Genomic DNA, 20,824 nt, shown 5'->3' on the forward strand with positions numbered 1-20,824 from the left:
GTCATGTCCACTTCTAAATATGTCCACATCAGGGGTAGGTTTGCAGCAATTTAAACTAATTGATTTCTAAGCTAATTTAGATGCATCACTAATCAAATTCTGTGAGACCAGCTTGATGCCAATGTGTGCAATGATACAGAATTCTGCTTACCCTACCTTAAGTTTATTAAGTATTCAAAAAACCACTGGGAGTAAAAACCAGTAGAAGCTTGTTTTCTTGCTAGCATCAGCAGCCAACAAAGAAGGTACATTTCCAGACTGAGAAAGAGGGAACAACTTCTACAGTCATTTTTTTCTTGTACAGAAATCACACTTTGAAGTGTCAATGCCCCAGCCAAGTGTTGCCTTTTGAAAGTTAGTTGCAGTGAAGAACTTAAAAAGAAAATCCTTGCAGTAAGGTTGAAAACAGTGATGTCCAACTACATTAATAGCTAGGTAACTTAAATGCTCCACGATTAGATTACTGACAGATAATTGGCTTGCTTAAGTCTCCTCTAAGTTCACAGGTTAGTTTCTGGGATCCACAGATTTAGAAGACGAGAATCCTAATTATTCTCTAGTCCAACCTCCTACGTGGCAAAAAGCTGTACAATTTCAACCTGCAATTTCTCCACCAAATTCATTACAAACTCCTCCTAAGATAACTGTCTGCTAAACTTGCTTTATCATCAGTCAGTTCCATTGCCACCATGGGAGGATGAGAGATGGACAGCAGATGCTCAGGAAGGACAAAATGCAGTGCTTCTAAATGAACTGCAAAGGAGGGCATGACCCACAGTACTTGCTTCAGAAGAGCTTTGGTAACATGTGAGCTTGGTTCTGACCACAAATCTGCCCTGATATATCTCCAGGTTTGATAGGGTTCAAGTCTCCTATGTATTGGCTGCTCAGATATTAAATATTCCATCTGTAACTAAAGGGAAACCATATATACAAGAGTACATTAATGTGTCCAGCACCAGTAGCTACAAATATTACATGATAATTTTAAGAAATAACACCTCCAGTAATATGGCCAGTGTGGCAAATGTGGGCTCTACTGTGGTGTGCTCACTTTTGGCATGTTGAAAGACCTACTGGCAGGTACAGTCTGGAAATTAGGTTGTGTATTCACAGTTCAGGTCAAGTTTTCAAGAATCCAGATCCAATTCAGAAATGTAAATAAGAGACAAGTTTTCAAGCGATTAGCCCCAAGAACTTGCAAAGTGCACTTGTAGCCAAAGCCTTTATATTCAACTGTTCCTCAGTAGTCAAAAAAATAAGTGATCAGTTTTTCAGAGTATGCTTGGATTTGAAAATTTTTAAATATATCTTCCTAGCTAAGGTGGCTAGATACTTGCAGAGAGTTCAACCCTCTGTGTCTCTGAAGATCCAGGCTTTGGTTCTTGCACTGTGTTTTTACTTAAATAGCTGCTTACATGTATGTGTCTGTATTTGGTTAGCACAACTCCACATTAAAAAAAAAATGCCCATTTTGTTTTATTAACAGTATTGCCAGAGGAAAAAAGATGCAAATTCTGGAATTTGAGAGTGCTGCAGTAACACATAATGAAGTGTTACATCAAAGTGCCAGTGAAGTTGCTTCCTGGAAAATATATGGGAAAAGAATCTGATTTCATCAACCTGCATATTATTACATTTATTTACTGTTACACATTCTTGGTCTAAGTGGGATAAATATCATATTTCACAAGGTTTCCTCTGTTTTCCATAAATGCCTTTTATAAGATTAATGTATTGATATTCAGAAAACTTATGACTTTCTTACCATGGTGACTTCATGACACGTAAGTTCTGAAGCATAAGATAGTTTAAAGCATTTTTTTTATCTAAACTTATAATGTTTCTTGTTTTCCATGACTGCTCCAAAATGGAGGGGGGGGGGGGAGTATGAAAGGTTTGGTGAAGTATTTGAGTGCAGAAAGCATTTGAACAGTTTGCTAGACTTAGTTTAAGCTATAGGTCAAGCAGCGTTTCCCTGATTTTCTCAGAAAAAAAATGCTGTAGAGATGAAAAAAATGGTAAATAATTCACATGCTAACTAAAAAAGACCACACTGCTGTATTGTTTTTGTCTTTTTTTTCACTCTTCTCCAACATGCTTCATTGAATGTAGAGGTTGATGTTCTGTATCAGACACCTTCTACCATGACTGTTTCAAAGCAGTTTGAATCTTCAAAGCTCTCAGAGAGCATCTGTCCAGAACAGACTCACATCCTCATCCCTGCAGTTGGTGGTGGTCTTTTTCCAGAGGCTTTGTTGGTAGCCAGCATTTAAGGACAAGGCCAAAATAGTTTCACTTCTGACTTCCCTCTCAGCCTGACCGAATTTCTGCTTGAGCAGCTATTCTTATGTTATCTGAGGGTACATAGCTTCATCACGTCCCGTGGGCCAATGGCCAGGATTTAACCCATCTGTAAAGCACCATCTCCACAGGGATGGTGAAGTTCGATCTCATGGACACAGCTGCTGGCAAGGCAATGGCAGAAGCGAGTGCCACTGCTGTCCCCTCCTGCTGCTCACTCCGGATGAAAAGGCAAGGCAGTTCATATGCATTAACTGAAATTAAATCTAGGGTTTGCACATGGTCATATTCTTACCTATTTCATCTTTGTCTTCAGAAAAGATAAAGCCGAGTCCTAATGGCTTGACACCAGTAAAGATCACAGGTTTTAGAAGTAATGTATTATAAGCCATCCTAGCAACGATCCACTTTGGGTAATGACTTTCAGTTTATGTGAAATCATTTTTCCAGAGTTTCAGTTGTTTATAGACTTCTTAGCTTTGAGGCCAAATGAGATTAATTGCTTAAGTTGTGTGCTGTTAACATACTGGTAATTTTTATGTATAGAGAAGTTCAGCAATAGCTATATAGTACAAGGAGTGAAGTGAGTCTCATAGGAAGCCTACGTGCACTGAATTTTGTCTGTGCATCTGTAATTTGTGGTGATATCCTAGTGATAAAATGCATTTAGCAGACACCTTTGACTGTCTCACCTGTTCTCTGTACACTAATTCAGCTTCCCTGGGATAGCAATTAAACTTTTGACTGGCATCAGCAGCTTCCAACATCAGACATTAAAAAAAAAAATCTGCTGGAGAAATATTCACCTGTCATCCACTGACTATGCACGTGCAGATTTTCTAACACCATCCATTTGAGCTGCAGGATAAGTCATATTTAGTCTCATCTCTCTCCTAGGTTTCAGAAGGTCCTTTACTGTATCCAGCTGGGAATCTGGAGGCACCCTACTTGCAAAGAAAAGTGTCCAGGCTTATGAAAAGGTCACCAGCACCAGCTTTTAACCTCAGAGTACATGGGATATTAAATCTGTCATGCTATTGTGTACAGTAAAAATAGTTTAGATACTTTGTTTAGATTTCTGCAGGATTTTGGTTATCAGTTATGCCTGTTTCCTAATCCAGTATAGCTTAGACTGTTGTCAGATAAGATATCTGGCTTGGTGGTGGTAGGTATATGGAAAAAGCATGGCCTTGGCAGAACTCCTGATGGTGTGGTACATAGATTTCAGTAGTTTTCTTTGGGATAACGACATCCATAACTCACTCTGGTATTATTCCCTTGGGCAGTTTAGAACTTCTTATAAAAATCTTTATTCCAGTTTTGTAATAGTAAACCTCTACATCTTCAGAAACCATCTGCTATATGAAAGTAATTTTTTATTAAGAAGATGCATGCTCTGTTTTCATACCAATTTTTTGCATGTAAAAACAACAATACAGGATCTGAAACTCCTATTTCCAAGCATTCCACCCCAAACCTCAACAAAGTAAGGAAAGAAGTACATGGTAAAGAGAATAACAGCTCTGAGTCTAACAAACCAAACCAAGCACTGCACTTCGGGGGGGGGCTTGGGGGCTGCAGCTGTGTGGCTCAGGTCTGCTTGTATGTGCCTACATCTGTGTTTCATATTGCAGTTGTGTGAGATGCAAGGGCATTGCTGCTAACACACCTGTTTAATAGACAGTAAATCAGAACACCGAGGTCCATCTGTGCAGGGTGGAAGAACTCCTGCATTGTAGCCTAATACTTAGTTGTGCACAAGTTGTGTCCTTTGTTGCTCCTTTCAAACTGTGGAATTAGTCCCTTTTCTCAAGAGAAACACTATTATGTTAATTAACTTTACATTTGCACTTTCATTTGTTCTTGTATCTGTTAACCAAGTTTACATGAGACTGCCAAATTAGAAAGATATTGCTTATATATCTCATCACTCGAACTGTTCAAAGTACTGCATGAATTTGATCTCTTCACAAATATTAATCTGCCCTGGGGGGTCTCCTGAGCACCCATTCACTGAGCTGAAAATTTGTGTTTGTGTGCTGATGTTTGTTCCCGAGGGCTCATCTCCCTAGTGAGCATGTTTAAACAACTAAAGTGCTCTTACAATGAAACATTCAAATTCAAGCCTTTATTATTATGCAATCTGGGATTATTTTTTTTATCATTAGACTTCCTTCTGAACTGGGTAGTTGACACTCCCTGTTCCAAATTCCTGTCCCATGAGCTAGTTGTTTGGAAATACTGGCTAGGAGGACAAACACCATGACTTTTTTTTTTTTTTTTTTTTTTTGGTTAATCTGGAGAAAGTGCTTTTTCTCTAGGTATTTGGAATTAAACTGTGACCCGAAGGCAGGCCACAGAAATAGGATAAAGATCAAAAGGAAAAGGAGAGCATTACTTGGTAGATTGATAGAGCTGGAAGCGGTGGGCCTGATTCAAGGTGCTTTGGGAGTCAGAGGATTCTTGCACATGACTTAACTAGTTTCTGGATTAAACCTTGCATATGCCTTAGGAGAGGAATGTATACCTGCTCCAGCAGCATGTGTGCTCTGGAAAATAATACTAAAAGCTAGTGTATATTATGACAAACTGAGGGTTCATATATACGTTTGCTATTCAGAAAAAGATATTTCTGATTAACTCCACGTCTAAACAATTTTAATGAAGAATGAGACTACTTTGACTTGACTCTCCAGTCAGATCAGTTTCCGTACAGAACTTCGCTCCTTGGTACGTGTCCAAGAACATATTTATCAGGGAATTTAGACATCCCTTTAAATTCACTTCCTGATGTGAATTAAACTAACTTTCATGTGCAAAACCCCTTGAAAGTTCCCTGTGTGTGAAGTGAGGATTTCTCCATTTTTTTTATGTGTCCCATGATTCTGTAATCTTCTCCCTCTGAGTCCTGCCAGGCAGCCCACCTCTGCTGCAGGAGAGCTGGATGGATGAGCTTCCCCTTTGCCCGTGGGGACAGAAAGCAACGTGATGTGCTCTTCCCGCACTGACTGAACGCTCAGGGTCTCTTGGCTGCACAAAGAGAGCACCAGTTTCTTGGGGAGTATTCATTTTGTTTTTCAAGCAGCTTAGCATTTAAAATACTGTAGCCACTTGAACAGCTGACAGATCCTTCAGGTTGCCCTGTCACAAGTTGCCAGGTTCTTGAACGCACCCAGAGAAAAACTGGTGCACCAAATCCCTTTCGTTGTTGTGCTTCAGCCGTTTGGATGGCTCAGCCAGCTACAACTTTTAGAGCGCAGCTGCCTCCGACGGCGGCAGCGGCCCGAGCATTGTTTTGTTGTCGTTTCTGCAGAGGAGCGGCGGGAGCTTACATCATTTCCAGTAATGAAGTGCCTGGGGTTCTTTTATGACTTGCACACTCTGCTTCTCCAGAGCTGTACAGTATGTGCTGCATGACTCCAGGAAACTGAGGATTTGTTTTGACTTGCTAAAAGAACGTTTGCTGTTTCTCTTTACAATTTCACCGTATGACTTGTCAATTCCCTCCCCCTCTTAAGAATAACTTCACATTTAATTAGCTGAGCGCAAACATCTTTCATTGCACTGTGGATTAGACTCCTCATTGAGTACGTTTACCAACAGAATGAAAGACATCTTAATCAGGCATTTCTGTATTTGTACTGCTGTGTCCAGAGTGCCCAGTAGCTGTCAATAGACAGTTGCTATTGACTCTCTTTCTAGTGGGGGATGACCAGTGATGTGAGGACCAGTCTTGTTAAGGTTTGCTTTTTATTTTTGAAGCTTGCTCTCCTATCTAAGAGCACTTTTCAAGTGTGTTTCATTATCATTTCCCTATCTGCTATGTAAGAAAAATGATACTTATGTGCCTTGCTGGGAGGTCCTGAAGGTGCTGGCATCTCCCCAGGAGATCCACAATGACCCTGCCTAGCATATTTTAAATGGGGCAATTTACACTTTGCTGAATTGCAAAGTAGCATTGCACACAAACCTCTATTAGGCAAGGTTGTCACCGGCTTCCCAAACCGTTACCTGGATATACACGTGTGTATGTGCTTTGAATTCTTCAGTGGTGAATTTCAGTTTGCATTTCCACCACTCAGAGAACATTCTCCAGACCACGAACCACCTGTGTTGTTTCTGGGATATCATCACCCAAGCAGCAGCCTCCACAATTCTCCATAAGTCCCAGAGTAAATGCTGGTGGCGTAGCGACAGCAGCTGATTTACCTGAATGTGCACTCACAACAAATGCTTTTTGGCAGCATCAAAACAAGTGAAGAACGGCAAAAAATTCACAATCCCCTTTGTAAAATTGTCATCCTTTCTGTTAGTTCCAGATATTTGTCTTGTCATAAGCACTTTAAAAAACACCTTTAACCCCTGTCAACTATTCACTTCCCCAGAGTTAAAATTTGACAAGTTCATTTTTAGCCGTCTCTTCTCTCAAAGATTCTGTTTGAATCTTCAGAAGTGAATCATAGTTTCAAAACCCTCACTACCTTAGTGAAACACCCTTTTTCCATTAGCATTCAACATGTTTAACATGGGTTCAGACATGTTATCAGAAACTTGTACTAGAGTCCTTAAAAAAAAATCCCATGTGATTTCATGCCCTGGAAACACCTTTTATGCTATAACTATTCCTACAGCTATCGGGAGATATGAGCCATATGGATCTGAGCTAGTCAAATTAATACCATAATGGCTTCTGGCTCGACAAGCACATACAGTGCAGAGAGCAGAACAGCTGTAGTAGAGTTGAGTTACCTTTTATGTGGGTGGCATAGACATCTGCCAATTAAAATGATCTGATGAATCACTTCTTGCCATATGATTACTGTTAATAAGAATTTATGTTAACATGTTTGTGTCTGAACTTTGCACAGGTTCATGCCTGCATTTATTTTCTTAAAAAACAGAGCATATCATGATTGCTTTTTGTTCTTAATGGACTTTCTTTCCTCATTTGAAAGCATTCCAGGACTTCAGTAATGCAGAGCTGCCAACTATCCCTTTAAAGGAAGATGTTTTTATCTCCACGTACCACTTTCTGCATGTAATTGTGTATACACAAGCCAATAGTTTATAAGCTGGAAACCTCAAGCTAAGCTTCTAAATCCATATAGCAGTATTTACAAAGGGAGCATGGCCTTCAAAATATGAAAAGATGAGTCCTCATAAACTTCTATTAAAGCCTCTGTTGTTGCAAACATTTATACTTACACTTTCCTTTAAGTAGTCCCACTGACTGACAGGCTTTAGCCATTGAATTCGTTACGCTAACAGCCTGTGTGTAAAATTAAGTATTTTTTTTTTAACTGATAGGTTATATTTATGATGAGAAATTTAGGCGTGGCAAAATGTTATTTTAAATATGTCCTCAGCAGCTTACAAAGCATTTCAAAGTATTTGAGAAGTCTGTGCAACAAGTGAGACATTTTATAGCAAGAAATACATGAGTCCAAGCACGGTGACTGTTAACAGACTTTGACCTAGCATGGTTTGGGGATCTCTCTCTGATCAGAAAAATGTAGTTTAAAATTCTACATAAGCTTGGTAAATACAGTAGGACAGGGTAGAGAGACAGAAAACAATTGCAGTAAAACCACATGAAGTACAGTATAGGTAGGATAAGTGGTTGGAGACTCATCATCCTTGTGAATCTTGTTTGGAAGCCATGAGCAGAACAAATGTTTTCGTGGAAGGACTTGTTCCCATGGGACTTAGAACAGTTAGAGAAAATATACTGGAGAAAACAATCCTAAAAAGGCTACGGAGGAACTTGGCAAATAGGTAATTTCTTTCCCTCTACTGGCAATTCTGCCACTCATTAGTAGGAACAGAGGACACTGATAGGTGAGGTACTTCCGTGGCACTTACGTTAGAGCTTTTGGGAGCTCTTTGGCTAAAAGCATCCTCCTTAAGTCTGCTCTGTCCATGCTCACTGATGTTTTGAGATCATATTTGCATCCTTTTTCCCTGCAGTGTCAATAAATCAAGAACTCTCATATGTTTCTTCCAGTGTCATCCTGCATTACCACTTATAAGAAGACACCGCCTCCAGTCCCACCAAGAACTACCACCAAACCATTTATTTCCATCACAGCCCAGAGCAGCACAGAGTCTGCCCAAGATGCATATATGGATGGGCATGGACAGAGGGGAGATATCATCAGTCAGTCTGGACTTAGCAATTCCACAGAGAGCTTGGACAGTATGAAGGCACTAACAGCTGCTATTGAAGCTGCCAATGCACAGATCCATGGCCCTGCAAGTCAACATGTAGGGAACAATACTGCCACCGTCACCACTACCACAACCATTGCCACCGTTGCTGTAGAAGATAGAAAGAAGGACCACTTCAAGAAAAACAGATGCTTATCTATTGGAATACAGGTACAGTACAGGACATGGATTATATGCCTGCCATTGTTTTGGATTTCTACATCTGTTTTACTGCTCATTATGCAATGTTTTCTTCTTTTCCTGACAGGTACCTATGTAGAAATTGCAGCAGCGTAATCGTTCTGCATGGTACTAATGATGTTTTCCTAATTTATCGTAAAAACATCAGATGCAAGGATTTGTTTAAGTCTCCTTGCTGCTTGTTAGTCAGCTCTGTTAAATTACACACATGAGCACTAATCTATGAATCATAACACAGCAGGGGTCAGAAAGGCATGAATTAAATCATTGAAAGGGAATGTGTAAAACAATGATTTACATTACACTATCACCCAAAAAATATTTTCGTCCAGCCTTACTTAATTAATTGTCACTGCTTATTCATGCATTTCATAATGACTGGTAGCCACTTGAATGAGGCAGCATTGTTCCTATTTCAGCCTCAAGAGCAGAGGGTAAGTTCCTTCTGATTTGCCCTTGTTAAAGAAAATTACATTTTGTTACATCTAGTGGAATGAAACAAGAAAACTAACCCTGCCAAGGTTCACTCCTATTTGCAGAAAAGAGAAGAGCAAATAAACTAGACCAATGTAATCTGCTTTCTTAATTAATCTTTCCCATACCACCACCCTCTCAAAAGAATGTGCATAGGACTCCAACTATCTGCTTGCAGGATTAGCTTTTGCAACAAAGTACTTGAACTTACAATCAACTGAGAATCAACACATGTTTTGATGGGAGAAGAATCCCAAGCAAACAGAATAGCAATCCATAGCTTATCAACCTTCACAAGAAGACATGATTTTTCTTCTTGCAGATGGAGATTGTAAGCACAGCACTATGTGCCTGGACAGGTTTATCTGATTAGCAAAGCCTAAGAATTTACCGTGAAATCTCTGCATCAGCCTGATGAGATGAGAGGCGTTGTGTAGAAGTATGCCATCGCAGGGGCAGGTCCTGAAGAAACTGTGACTTTTTTCTTACTTCTTCTTGGAAGGGCAATAATTACTATTGCCTGTGGGTTCAGTTCACTGCCTTTATTGTAGCCTTTTTCTGCTTCACAGTCATTTGTTTTGGGTATATTCTGAAAGAAGGGCTGATGATCAGTGTTAAACACTGGAGCAATATCCAGGTGGGACAGGGATAGAGGAAAGCTCTTCTATTACTTATTCTCATTCCCAGCGAAGTCTAAGGTGCCATTTTATTGTTGTAATCCCTCATTTCACTGAGCAAAGCAACAAAGACTCCTTAGCAATCAAACACCCTTTAAAATAATGGATAGAAAGAAGTAATCTCCATGTTTGCAGAAGCCAAAATGAACAACAGTAATGTGAATCATGGCTCTTGAGACACCGTCTCCCTGCTGTCTCTTCTTAAGTTAGTGTTGCTGCCAAGTAACAAAAGCTGCTTTTGAGAGGTATAGGGGCCTCAGTTTCCTGAGATCTGAGGAAAATAGAGCCCTGAATGCTGTTCAAGCCTTTGACAATCTCCCTCTAAAACTTTGAAATTTACAGATGACCAACATAATAATATGTGAAAGCTGCCTGGGGTTGGTATGTGAGGGTCTGCCAGCGTATTTTTTGTGTACAAACCAATGGAGATGCCTAAAGCTGGGACTGCATGAAGCAAAACCTTCAGCAGTGATACAGCCTCACAGGATTCCTGCCCGTGCACTGTGCCACTCTCCCAATTGTGCCCATCAATGAGACTTTTAGGGTCAGACAGTGTTCACAAATAAAGGAAAACTACTTTGCTAGTCCACTGTCTGGTCCATTTTGCAGCATCATTGCACGAGCCATCATGCTGGTACAGCTGAAGGAGTAGTGTGGGAATGGAAATACCGTAAGAGAGCTGTTGCTGCCAGAAATCACTTCTCAGAAGCAACTGCCTAAAATAGGTAGGCTGTCAGCCCTCTGACTGGCAGTATGGAGTCAGGCTCTCTCCACTGACTGTAAAGGGAGCCTGGTTTAGGCTTAGACTGAACTCAGACCAGGTATACACCTTAATTATAGTTTGGCCCATCTTTGTAGAGCAGGGCAAGCTGCATAAGCCAGAAGCATATTCTTGATTTGCTTCCTTCTCTAACAAATAAACCTAATGTGCACCTGTGATGAACCTCCATGTGTGTCTTCTGCACCCCTCAGTCACTCTTAGGACACCACAAGCCTTTGCTGTAGATCTGTTTAGCAAACAAGTAAAGTAAAGCAAAGAAAAATGCTTCCATCAAAAGGTTGCTTCTCTCTGTCAGTTATGGGATTTAAGATGCAGTATTTCCCCAAAAGCCTCTGTATCAAGTAAGTACCTCACTTCACTGAACAGCTCTGTAACTCCCATCCCTCCTTGAGCACTTTCCTGCATAGGCTGTTCAGTCGGCTCTCAACAACAAGTTTATTTACTGGTGGAACAGACACTAACTACATCTGGAGATTTTGTACACCCGGGGTCAGAGTGGATCCACAGGTCACTTTGTAACACTGCTGTGGTACAAAAATTCTGTGTGCCAGAAATTTTTTTTCTTGTTTGACTAACAATGTCGTATATAGCATTGGGAATTAATAACTACACTGATTGAACCCAGAAGTTTGTGATTTTGCTCAAAGACACATCTGTGGTGTCATGGTTTAACCCCAGCCAGCAACTAAGCACCACGCAGCCGCTCACTCACTCCTCCCCCCGCCTTCGCTGGTGGGATGGGGAGGAGAATCGAAAACAACTAAAACTCATGGGTTGAGATAAAAACAGTTTAATAATTGAAATAAAAAGTAAAATATTATAATAATAATAAAAGGAATGAAAAGGAAGATAACAAAAAGAGAGTGAAATATAACCCACAAAATACAAATGATGCACAATGCAATTGCTCACCATCTGCTGACCGATGCTCAGCCAGTCCCCGAGCAGTGATCCACCCCTCCTGGCCAACTCCCCCCATTTTATGTACTGGACATGACATCATATGGTATGGAATATTCCTTTGGCTAGTTTGGGTCAGCTGCCCTGGCTGTGCCCCCTCCCAACTTCTTGTGCCCCTCCAGCCTTCTTGCTGGCTGGGCATGAGAAGCTGCAAAATCCTTGACTTAATATAACACTACTTAGCAACAACTGAAAACATCCGTGTGTTATCAACATTATTCTCATACTAAATCCAAAACACAACATTATACCAGGTACTAGGAAGAAAATTAACTCTATCACAGCTGAAACCAGGACATATGGTTAAATTTTAAATCATTGGTATAAATCTTCTCTTAGAGATGCAAAGATGGTATAGAGTTCCTGCCTGTGCTCTGGGGGACCACCTGTTTGCATGATGAAGCAGTAAAGAAAATGCATCCAAGACCTGCATCTGCTTTCTTTAAATCTTATCCATACAGTGCTCTGATTCGGGACACTAACATTTAGACAAAATAAACACATAATTTTGACATGAGTTCACATATGCATGCACATACAGACTAACAGATAAAATCAAACAAATGGTGGAGCACAGTAAGTGGAGTTACAGCTGCTCAGAGATTTGCTCTGGCAAATGTAAGCATCCAGCCTCCATAAAATACTGGATAAGCTCCACCTGCATTTTGCAGGCCAAATGTCTTACCAGAAATGCCTTATAAATTAACAAGAATGATGAATACTCACTAGTAACATCAGAAATGGGCACACTACAGATAAACTATCTGACTACATGAAGGTACTTATGATACAAGCTATATGTACAGACACTTAATAGTTATCATGCATAGAAATTGTAAGTAGCTGGGTGATATCTTTGCTAAAATACATTCTAATTAGCTGGTTAATTTTTTTAAGGTTGATGGTGCTGAAGAATCCACCAAATCAGGTGAAAATAAAGCAACCAGTAAGTTCCAGTCCATAGGAGTTCAAGTAGAGGAGGAGAAGTGGTGAGTAAAAGTTAATACCGTTTTTCTAAAGTAAATAATTATGCCGCAACTAATTTTTAAGAGCCCTAGTTCCTGCATGCATGACCATATAAACTTGCTTCCAGGAATAATTGTTAGGTCACCCAAATGAAAAGCTGAGTCTTATAAATGCAGTAGCTTTTATTTCTCAGAGGGGATTTTCCAGGACCAGTGGGAGACCTGGAAGAAATGTGCCACGTATTTTGAAGGTCAATATACTTTTAATAAGGTCTTCTTCCCTAGAAAATCTACCTAAACAGCAAAAGGTGATGCAGCTGGAGTATTAGTCTCTGGATGGCTGCAGCAGCATAGAGTTGATGGGGAACTTTACCTTGTTTTTCAGCAGAATAATTTCAGATACATGGAGCAGTGCAATGGCAGAGCAAAACTGATTGCTTTAGCTCAGGTATCTCACCCAGACATCTCTGCATTACAACTGCTCCATTGCAAAAAATTGTTGAGATTAAAAAGCAAGCTGTAAAACTTGGTTCTGTCTCCAATCTGCAGTGTAACCTGAATAAGTAAACAAATATGCCCCAATAAAAATGAAAAAAAAAAAATCTAGAATAGTTGTCTTTAAGGATTATGTTTCTTTTGGATGACAAGTTGCAGTTACGTTGCAGGGCAGCATAACTGTGCATAGCACTTTCCAGACACATAAAGTTTCTAAGTGCTTGACCACAACTGCAAATCTTAATTCCTCCCCAAAATTGGACTCAGTGGCTGAAGAAAAGCCAGACTCTCCTTGCCTCTGCGCATGCAGGCTGCTGCAGCCACAAGCACCCACCCAAGTCTTTGTTCATTTTTCACAAGCCACTTGGGCACAGCATAACTTTCAGATCCTGGAGCCATTTTGTTGAGAACTCGATGTACAGTAGTGTAGGAGAAGCCTCGGGGCAGTAATGCTGATCAGTGAGGGAAGAGTCACACTTGTAACCTCTCCAGAGAAAACCTGGGTGCAGCAAATCTGAGCTGACAAAATTAGGGCCCTCTGCCCTCCTCTGGCCCGCTGACTGCAGTAGCAAGTAGAGGAGATGTCCATTTTCACTGCTTTTTTCCTACATCTGCTAAAAATACTCAAAAATAACGTTATCTACACCATTTTCAATTCAACAAAATCTCCCTGTAAAGTAGCAGAGTATTTTCTTGTGGTTTTAAAAGGCTAAAGTGATTTCAGCAAAAAGAAATGTGATTTTGCAATGACCCTGCTAGGCTGTTACCAAGTTCCTCATTAACCTGCTAAAACATCTCTTGCTGGCAGACATTTCTTTATGTGTTAGACCTTAGCCCCATTTACCCACAACTCTTCCAGCACTAGATAAATGAGCACATTAGAATAGATGCTGAAGGACCATTTCCCTTCAGCCTGAGGACAAAGGAAATAACTACCCCAAAAGCCCAACCCTCCCCCACCCCTCCAACCCCCCCCACACACACACACAAAAAAAACAAAACAAAGAAAGAAATGGCTGTTTGTAAATACCTTACTTCCAAAGTCCTCTTTCTATTGCAGTTTTTATTGCTCCTGAGAAAAAGGTATGATTTGCCTGTGAGGGTCTGCCCTGAGAAAGCAATATTTCTGCATTACCTACTGACAGCTGTGTTTGGAGGTTTCCTTGCTGATAAAGTTGAGATTGCTGCTGTTTGGAGCAGAGGGGCAAGAAGCAATCTATCATGGACTTTCAGAAGTGAACTGGCTGATAAAGGACAGCTCCTAATCCTTAGAAAATGAGTGCACTCAAGACACAAAGGGCTTATAATCACAGTTTGGCACTCATATTCCTTTTTTTTTTTTTAACACAGCAGAGCACAATGTATTGATTATCTGTTACAGGAATAGAATTGTAAATACAGTGCATTCTTCCCTGCCCCTCCAGCAATCCCCCTCCGATTGCTGCTCCCTGTACCATAACATCTGCAGAGCCTCAGAAAAGCCCTTTTGAGTTGAATCTTTGACAAATAAATATTTTTTAAAATCTTCCAGGCTTCAGAAATATTAAATAAATATAAAATAAGAAGAGAAGAATGACACAACAAAGAGGATAAATACAGCAAATTGATCATGTTTTCTTGCCAGTCTAAGCTATTAAGTGCACTGTTATAAAACAAGAAAGCTCTTTGCTTAATGCACCAAAAACCTACCATACAAAATTTGTTTCACTTCTCTTCTTTGCTTCCTGCCCTTTCCTCCCCCTTTCCCTCACCTCTTATGACTGCCATTCTCACACTAATGAGTCTTATCTCCTCATGTCCTTTTAAATATTCCTGCTGCTTGGACCAAGTAAGCAAAAGATTTTGCCTCTGTTTCTTGATCTAAGTAGTTCAAAAACAGAGTATCTTCAGAGGACAGGTGTCTCTCTTCCATCTTCCATCTCAACTCAGACCTTTCATTAGCCCTCCACTCTCTGTAACCTGGGCTTCCTGCCAAGGCAAATGACTGAGTCCTCTGAATCCTCCTCCTCTTGTACTGCTCAAAGGATAAATGTGCCTACTGCTACCTGACCATATCAAAACTGGATCTATCACTGCTATTCATCTTATCCTCAGTTTTTTATGCTGCCTGCTCTCAATAATCTTTTTCATACCCATTCCTAAGTGCAGCTCTTCAATTTCTAGCATTAATAGAGTATCTCTGTTCAGTCCTTCTCATGGAAAAAAACTGGTATGTGTTTCTTTCAACCTCATGATCTTCCTGCTCTTACTCTCTTATCTCTCACCTGATCTCTTCCATGATGCTAACAAAACCCCAACCAAAATGTTCCTCCCCTTTCCTCACATGACTCACCTCTTCCAGGGCAATTTTGAAACGTGTATCTAATGAAGTTGATCGGTGCAATCTCAGGGCAGTTCCATTTCTGTCCATTTCTGTTTGTCCTTTCTCTCTACCTGCAACTTCTTCTTGACCTCAAAGGATGACCTTCCATTCCTCACTTACAGAAGATAATTGAGTTGTTGGAAGTCAACCAGTTCTACTGAACCAGAAAAGAAGAAGTCATATATTGTGCCAGGCCAATTAGCACACATCCTTACTGAACAAGTGGGTCCCAGTCCCATAGTTCTGTAATCACTTCTAGTGTCTCTTGCATTTTACCTTGTCTGCCCCAAGATCTCCTCCTATTTCATCCTCACCCCCAAAATTCTCTTGCTCATTGCTCTAGTCATACCATCAGCTGGTAACTGTACTTGGTTTGCTATCACAAGAATTTATGAATACTGAAACAATGGTAGTTTCTGAAGTAAGAACACTGCCATGGGAAACTAAAACATGTCTTAGTCCTCCATTTTCTCTGGCTTCTGTGGGGCCAGGGAAGGTGCCCCCACCTCTTGGTGTGGTGTAAAAATGTGGTATAAAGTGAAATTATTTGAAATGGTGGTGGGGTAATGTTAAAAAAAAAAAAAAAAACCACAACAAAACAAACCTCTTTTGTCTCTTCAAGGGAAAAACCCCACATCTTTGGCTTTTGTTACTATATAAAGCCATATTTTTCTCTTTTTTTCATCTAGGTTTTTGGGTTTGGTCACTTACTGTCCTGACAAAAAATACTCAGGTTTTAGGGTCTTCTCTGCACAGCAGGCCATTCCTATGCTCTAACTCAAATTTCTCAACTCTCCAGTATTAAGGACAGGATTTTCAAATCTGTATTTTGGCTAAACTGAGCTTGGGTGGATATTTCCTTGGCTTTTGTCTGCAGCATTTTCTGGCTTTCTATGTTCTCCACAGTGGAAGCCATTCTACTGAGAAATTCTGAAGGTGGTAGATGCCCCCTCCCTGAAAACATTCAAGGTCAGGTTGGACAGGGTTCTGAGCAACCTGATCTAGTTGAAGATGTCCCTGCTTATTGCAGGGGGGGTTGGACTAGATGACCTTTAAGGGTCCCTTCCAGCCCAAACCATTCTATGATTCTAACCTGGCTGCAAGTGATGGAGCTGATATTCAGTAGAAGAGAGAGGCAGTTTCAAAAGCAAGGCTTAATAACGTTCCCTGTTTAAAGCTAAGGGCCCTGACCCAGTCTTGTGTGTTAGGCTTCAACAAAGTGTTGTCCCCTCTTGTTCCAGCTATTCCCCCCAGTGCTGCCCAGAAAGTGTCACAAGGTAAAGGTTAGAACAGGTTTATTTGAGGATAAGAGATCCCAGGAACACTTTGATCCTCCGTCTTCTGCAAACTTGACTGGTAAGAGTCATGCCCAGCACAGCGTGTATATTTGCTGAGGATGGTCTCTGTAGCATGACCTCCTCCCTGCGCTGCTGTGCTACTCGCATGCTGGAAAGAGCAGGGTAGATACCCTATGAATATCTGGGAGCCAGCAGGGCGGTGCAGGACAGGGAGGAAGAGCCCAAGCAACACTTGAAGCTCTACCATGTTTCAAGGGAGATTGATAGATGGAGATTGATTGATTGATGGCTGGGAGATACGTGCAGGCTGGCTGCACTAAGGCCTCAGCTTCCCACCCGCAGCATACTTGACCACTGCTGAGGAGCTAGGCCCACACCGATAGAGACTTGCATAGGGCCAGACCCTCTCAGTGCAATGGGCTCCCTTCTTCAAGCATAGCCTTGGATCAGTGTTGCAGTACCTGGTCTAGGTCTGCTGGAATTGGGTCAACCTCCATTGGCTCCTCCTGATCTTCTAGTGGGTCAACCTCCATTGGGTCTGTGCCACCCTCTGCGGTTTTGGATTGCCAACCAAAGAGTTCCCAGACATCCTCTTTGGTTCAACTGATCTTGTAGTTGCCCTTTGACTCTATTTGGCAGCTTCACTGGGCATTGGGGCACAACATGCAGAGGCTGGCAAGTGCTGCCTGAGGCTTCCCTGCTCCTGTCCTGCTCCGATTGCTGGCGCTGCAAGTTGTCCAACTGTGGGATGAGTGGGTTCACGGTGTGCTGGGTGAAGAACTGGCTAAAGGGCATGTCTCAAAGGGTTATGGTGAATTGGCTGGTGACCGGTCACCAGTAGTGTTCCTCAGGGCTCAATTCTAGGGCCAGTTCTGTCCAATCTATTTATCAACAGTCTGGATGCAGGAGTTGAATGCACCATTAGCAACTTGGCTGATGATACCAAACTGGGAGGTGCTGTTGACAAGAGACCTTGGAGGGGGGTCTGGATAGGTTGGAGCATTGGGCAATGACTAACAGGATGAAATTTAACAAGAATAAATGCCGGATCCTGCACCTGGGACGGAGTAACACTGGACAGAAGTACAGACTGGGAGAGGTGTGGCTGGAGAGCAGCCCTGCAGAAAGGGATCTGGGGGGGGCTGGTCAGTAGCAGGCTCAATACGCGTCAGCAGTGTCCCCTGACAGCCAAGAGGGCAAACCCTGTCCTGGGGTGCATCAAACACAGTGTAACCGGCCAGTCAAAAGAGGTGATTATCCTGCTGTATTCAGCATTGGTGCGGCCTCACCTTGAATATTGTGTGCAGTTCTGGGCCCCACAATTTAAAAAGGATGTGAAGGTCCTTGAATGTGTCCAGAGGAGGGTAACAAAGCTGGTGCAAGGGTTGGAAGGCATGTCCTGTGAGGAGCAGCTGAGGACTTTGGGCTTGTCTAGTTTGGAGAAGAGGCTGAAGGGTGACCTCATTGTGCTCTGCAGCTTCCTGAGGAAAGGAAGTGGAGAGGGAGGTGCTGATCTCTTCTCCCTGGGATCCAGTGACAGGATGCGTGGGAATGGTTCAAAGCTGCACCAGGGGAGGTTCAGACTGGACATTAGGAAGCATTTCTTTACCAAGAGGGTGGTCAAACACTAGAACAGGCTTCCTAGAGAGGTGGTCGATGCCCCAGCCCTGTCAGTGTTTAAGAGGCATTTGGACAATGCCCTTCTTAACAGCATGCTTTAACTTGGTCAGCCCTGGAGTGGTCAGGCAGTTGGACTAGGAGATCATTTTACATCCCTTCCAACTGAAATAGTCTATCCTAACATTGCCATAAAGGATTAGAGTTTCCCTGCTAAGACTTCTGGTGATGAAAAGACTATGTGAATGTGAGAAGGGGGAGGGATAGAGCAAAGCACACAAGATTGTATAGCTTGAAGATGTATGGTTGAAATCCTGCCGTTAGAAGACATGGTACCGTATCTGCTAACTCCTTCTGCAGTTTGTTTTGTTCTGCTGACAGCAGCTGCAACCTTAGCAGAGAAGCCCACAACCAAGAAAGAGTACAGTCAATGGGTAAAATGAGACAGGCCAGATTTAATGTAAGTGCCTCTGAGACTCACCATGCATCAGTTGGTTTGAAGCCTAGATCTTTTCTGGCTTTTGAGGGTTTTTTTAGGAAAGAAAGAAGCTCTCTGCATTGAAATGTAAACATGTTTTTCAAAGGAAAGCAAAAGAAGACTTAGAAGTGGAGCGTTGAATGCTAACAAGTGACCCTGTTGTTGCTGTTCAAAACACATCGTGCTGTTGTTCTACATACTGGTTTATCCAGTCTGAGGTTTCACGGCTTTCTGCACCTTAGGCCAGATATCTGCTGCAGTTCTCTGAAGCTGTAATTATTACACCTTGTGCCTGCAGGGCACAACTGAGTACAAAAGGGCCAAGCCTGAAAGCAGAGGAAGAAGCAAATCTCTGTTTTTAACGGTTACCAGCTATTTATGAAAGCTTGTTTTTTAGGTAGTCCCATGAGTGTTTTTTATGTGTAGAAATAGTGAAAACTTGGGCATTAGCTTCAGCAGCTTTCCTGTGGTATGGAGTTTTAACTGAGAGCAAAACAAAAAAGTTCATGTGGGACACAAATAGCATTTTGTAAGAGTAAAACATCCTGGAAGTGAGTGAGGAAGCTATGTCAGAGACTAAAATTACCATCTATTAGGCATTTTGCATAGATGTGCCGGAGGCAGGCAGATAGTGGGTGCCTCCTTCCTGCATTTCCATTTCATTCAACATACATTTCCTTGGGAGTATTTTTTTAATTTTTAACTGATGCTATATTCTATTGCCAAGTTGTTTTTCTTTTGAAGACAGATAGGTTACACAATCCAGTGCCAAGAATCCGTCGAGCAAGCCTGTAGCATATTATTATATAGATAAAACGAAGGCAAAAAAAGTATGTCATTCTATTTTATTTGTTGAGCAGAGTCTGTTTTTCGTGGTACTAGCTCATATTGAACCCAGTAAGAGTCTGCTCCTGAAAGCTTTGAAATGTAGTGCCTCCAGCAATACATCCTCTTGGCAAGTAGACCTTGATGGTGTACACTGAAAAGCCAGGGTGTTAACCGAAATTACAAACGGTCATCTGAAACAGAAGGATATCAGAGCCTAGGGCACTGGGGAAAGCAGAAGGCAGCTGAATCGTGGAGGGTGGAGGTAGGGGCACCGAGAATGAGCCTGGATTAAGGCGTTTGCTTTTCTCTCCAGTACAGTGGAAGGTGTGGAAGAGTACACTGTGTACTAATGCCTTGGCTCTCAGTGAGCCCTGACTAAATGACTGAAAAGAAATCCTGTGTGACCATGTGCCTGTGTGGGCACACATGTGTTTTTTGGTTTGTTTTTTTTTATGTGTGTGTGTGTGTGTATGCATGCACAAACTTCAGGGCAGGTAAGGGATTTGTCAGGTTGGTGGCTAAATTAAACCATTTTTTAAAAAAACTAGATTGGACCAAAAGATTTTCATTGCAATGTCAGACTAGAGCTAAAGTCTTTCTAGCCACTAACAGGACTCTAACAGCTTTTCTCTGGCAGGGGCCAGTAGCAGGTACTTAGGAAAAGTGTAAAGGAGTGTGTGTAAAGGAAAAGTATAAAGGGTGTGTATGAAGCGCTACTTCTCCCAGTAGACCTTCCCAATTTAGCAGTCTGTTGTTCAGGGACTTCCTAAGCCAGATATGACACCTGTGTAATAGCTCTTCCTAGACCTATCTCCTATGAATTTGATCAGGTTCCCTTTGAACCTATTTTTATCTTTGGTTTTCCCAGGATCCTGCGGCAATTTAATTACACATTGTGTAAAGAAATACTTCCTTTCACTAGATGTAAATTTTTAGACCTCTAAGCCTTGCAACTGGCTGCCTTCCTCCCCACAGTTCTTACACTCTGAGAAATGGTGAAACATCACCTAGTCGGGATTTCATAGGTCTCTCATATCCCTCCTCAGCCACCTGTTTTCTAAACCAAGAAATGTCTTTCCTCCTATGAAAGCCATACCATATGTCCAATGATCCTTGTCCTCCTTTTTGAGCTTTTTCTGCTGTATCAGTCTGTAGCAAAACGCTTTGCTCTGCTTGT

General features: G+C 41.6%; 1 protein-coding gene across 7 annotated transcripts in view; it reads left to right on the forward strand.

Annotated features, from left to right (window-relative positions):
- The window catches only part of DLGAP1 (DLG associated protein 1), a 440,736-nt gene that overhangs the window by 398,599 nt on the left and 21,313 nt on the right, over positions 1–20,824 (forward strand). For all 7 annotated transcript variants that reach the window (XM_069779082.1, XM_069779083.1, XM_069779084.1 and 4 more), the window contains 2 exons: positions 8,309–8,682; positions 12,502–12,593. In XM_069779082.1, coding sequence (XP_069635183.1) covers positions 8,309–8,682; positions 12,502–12,593 — 466 coding nt within the window. The remainder of the gene's footprint in view (positions 1–8,308; positions 8,683–12,501; positions 12,594–20,824) is intronic.

The sequence above is a fragment of the Haliaeetus albicilla genome, chromosome 3, assembly GCF_947461875.1.
Source record: "Haliaeetus albicilla chromosome 3, bHalAlb1.1, whole genome shotgun sequence".
Taxonomy (NCBI): domain Eukaryota; kingdom Metazoa; phylum Chordata; class Aves; order Accipitriformes; family Accipitridae; genus Haliaeetus; species Haliaeetus albicilla.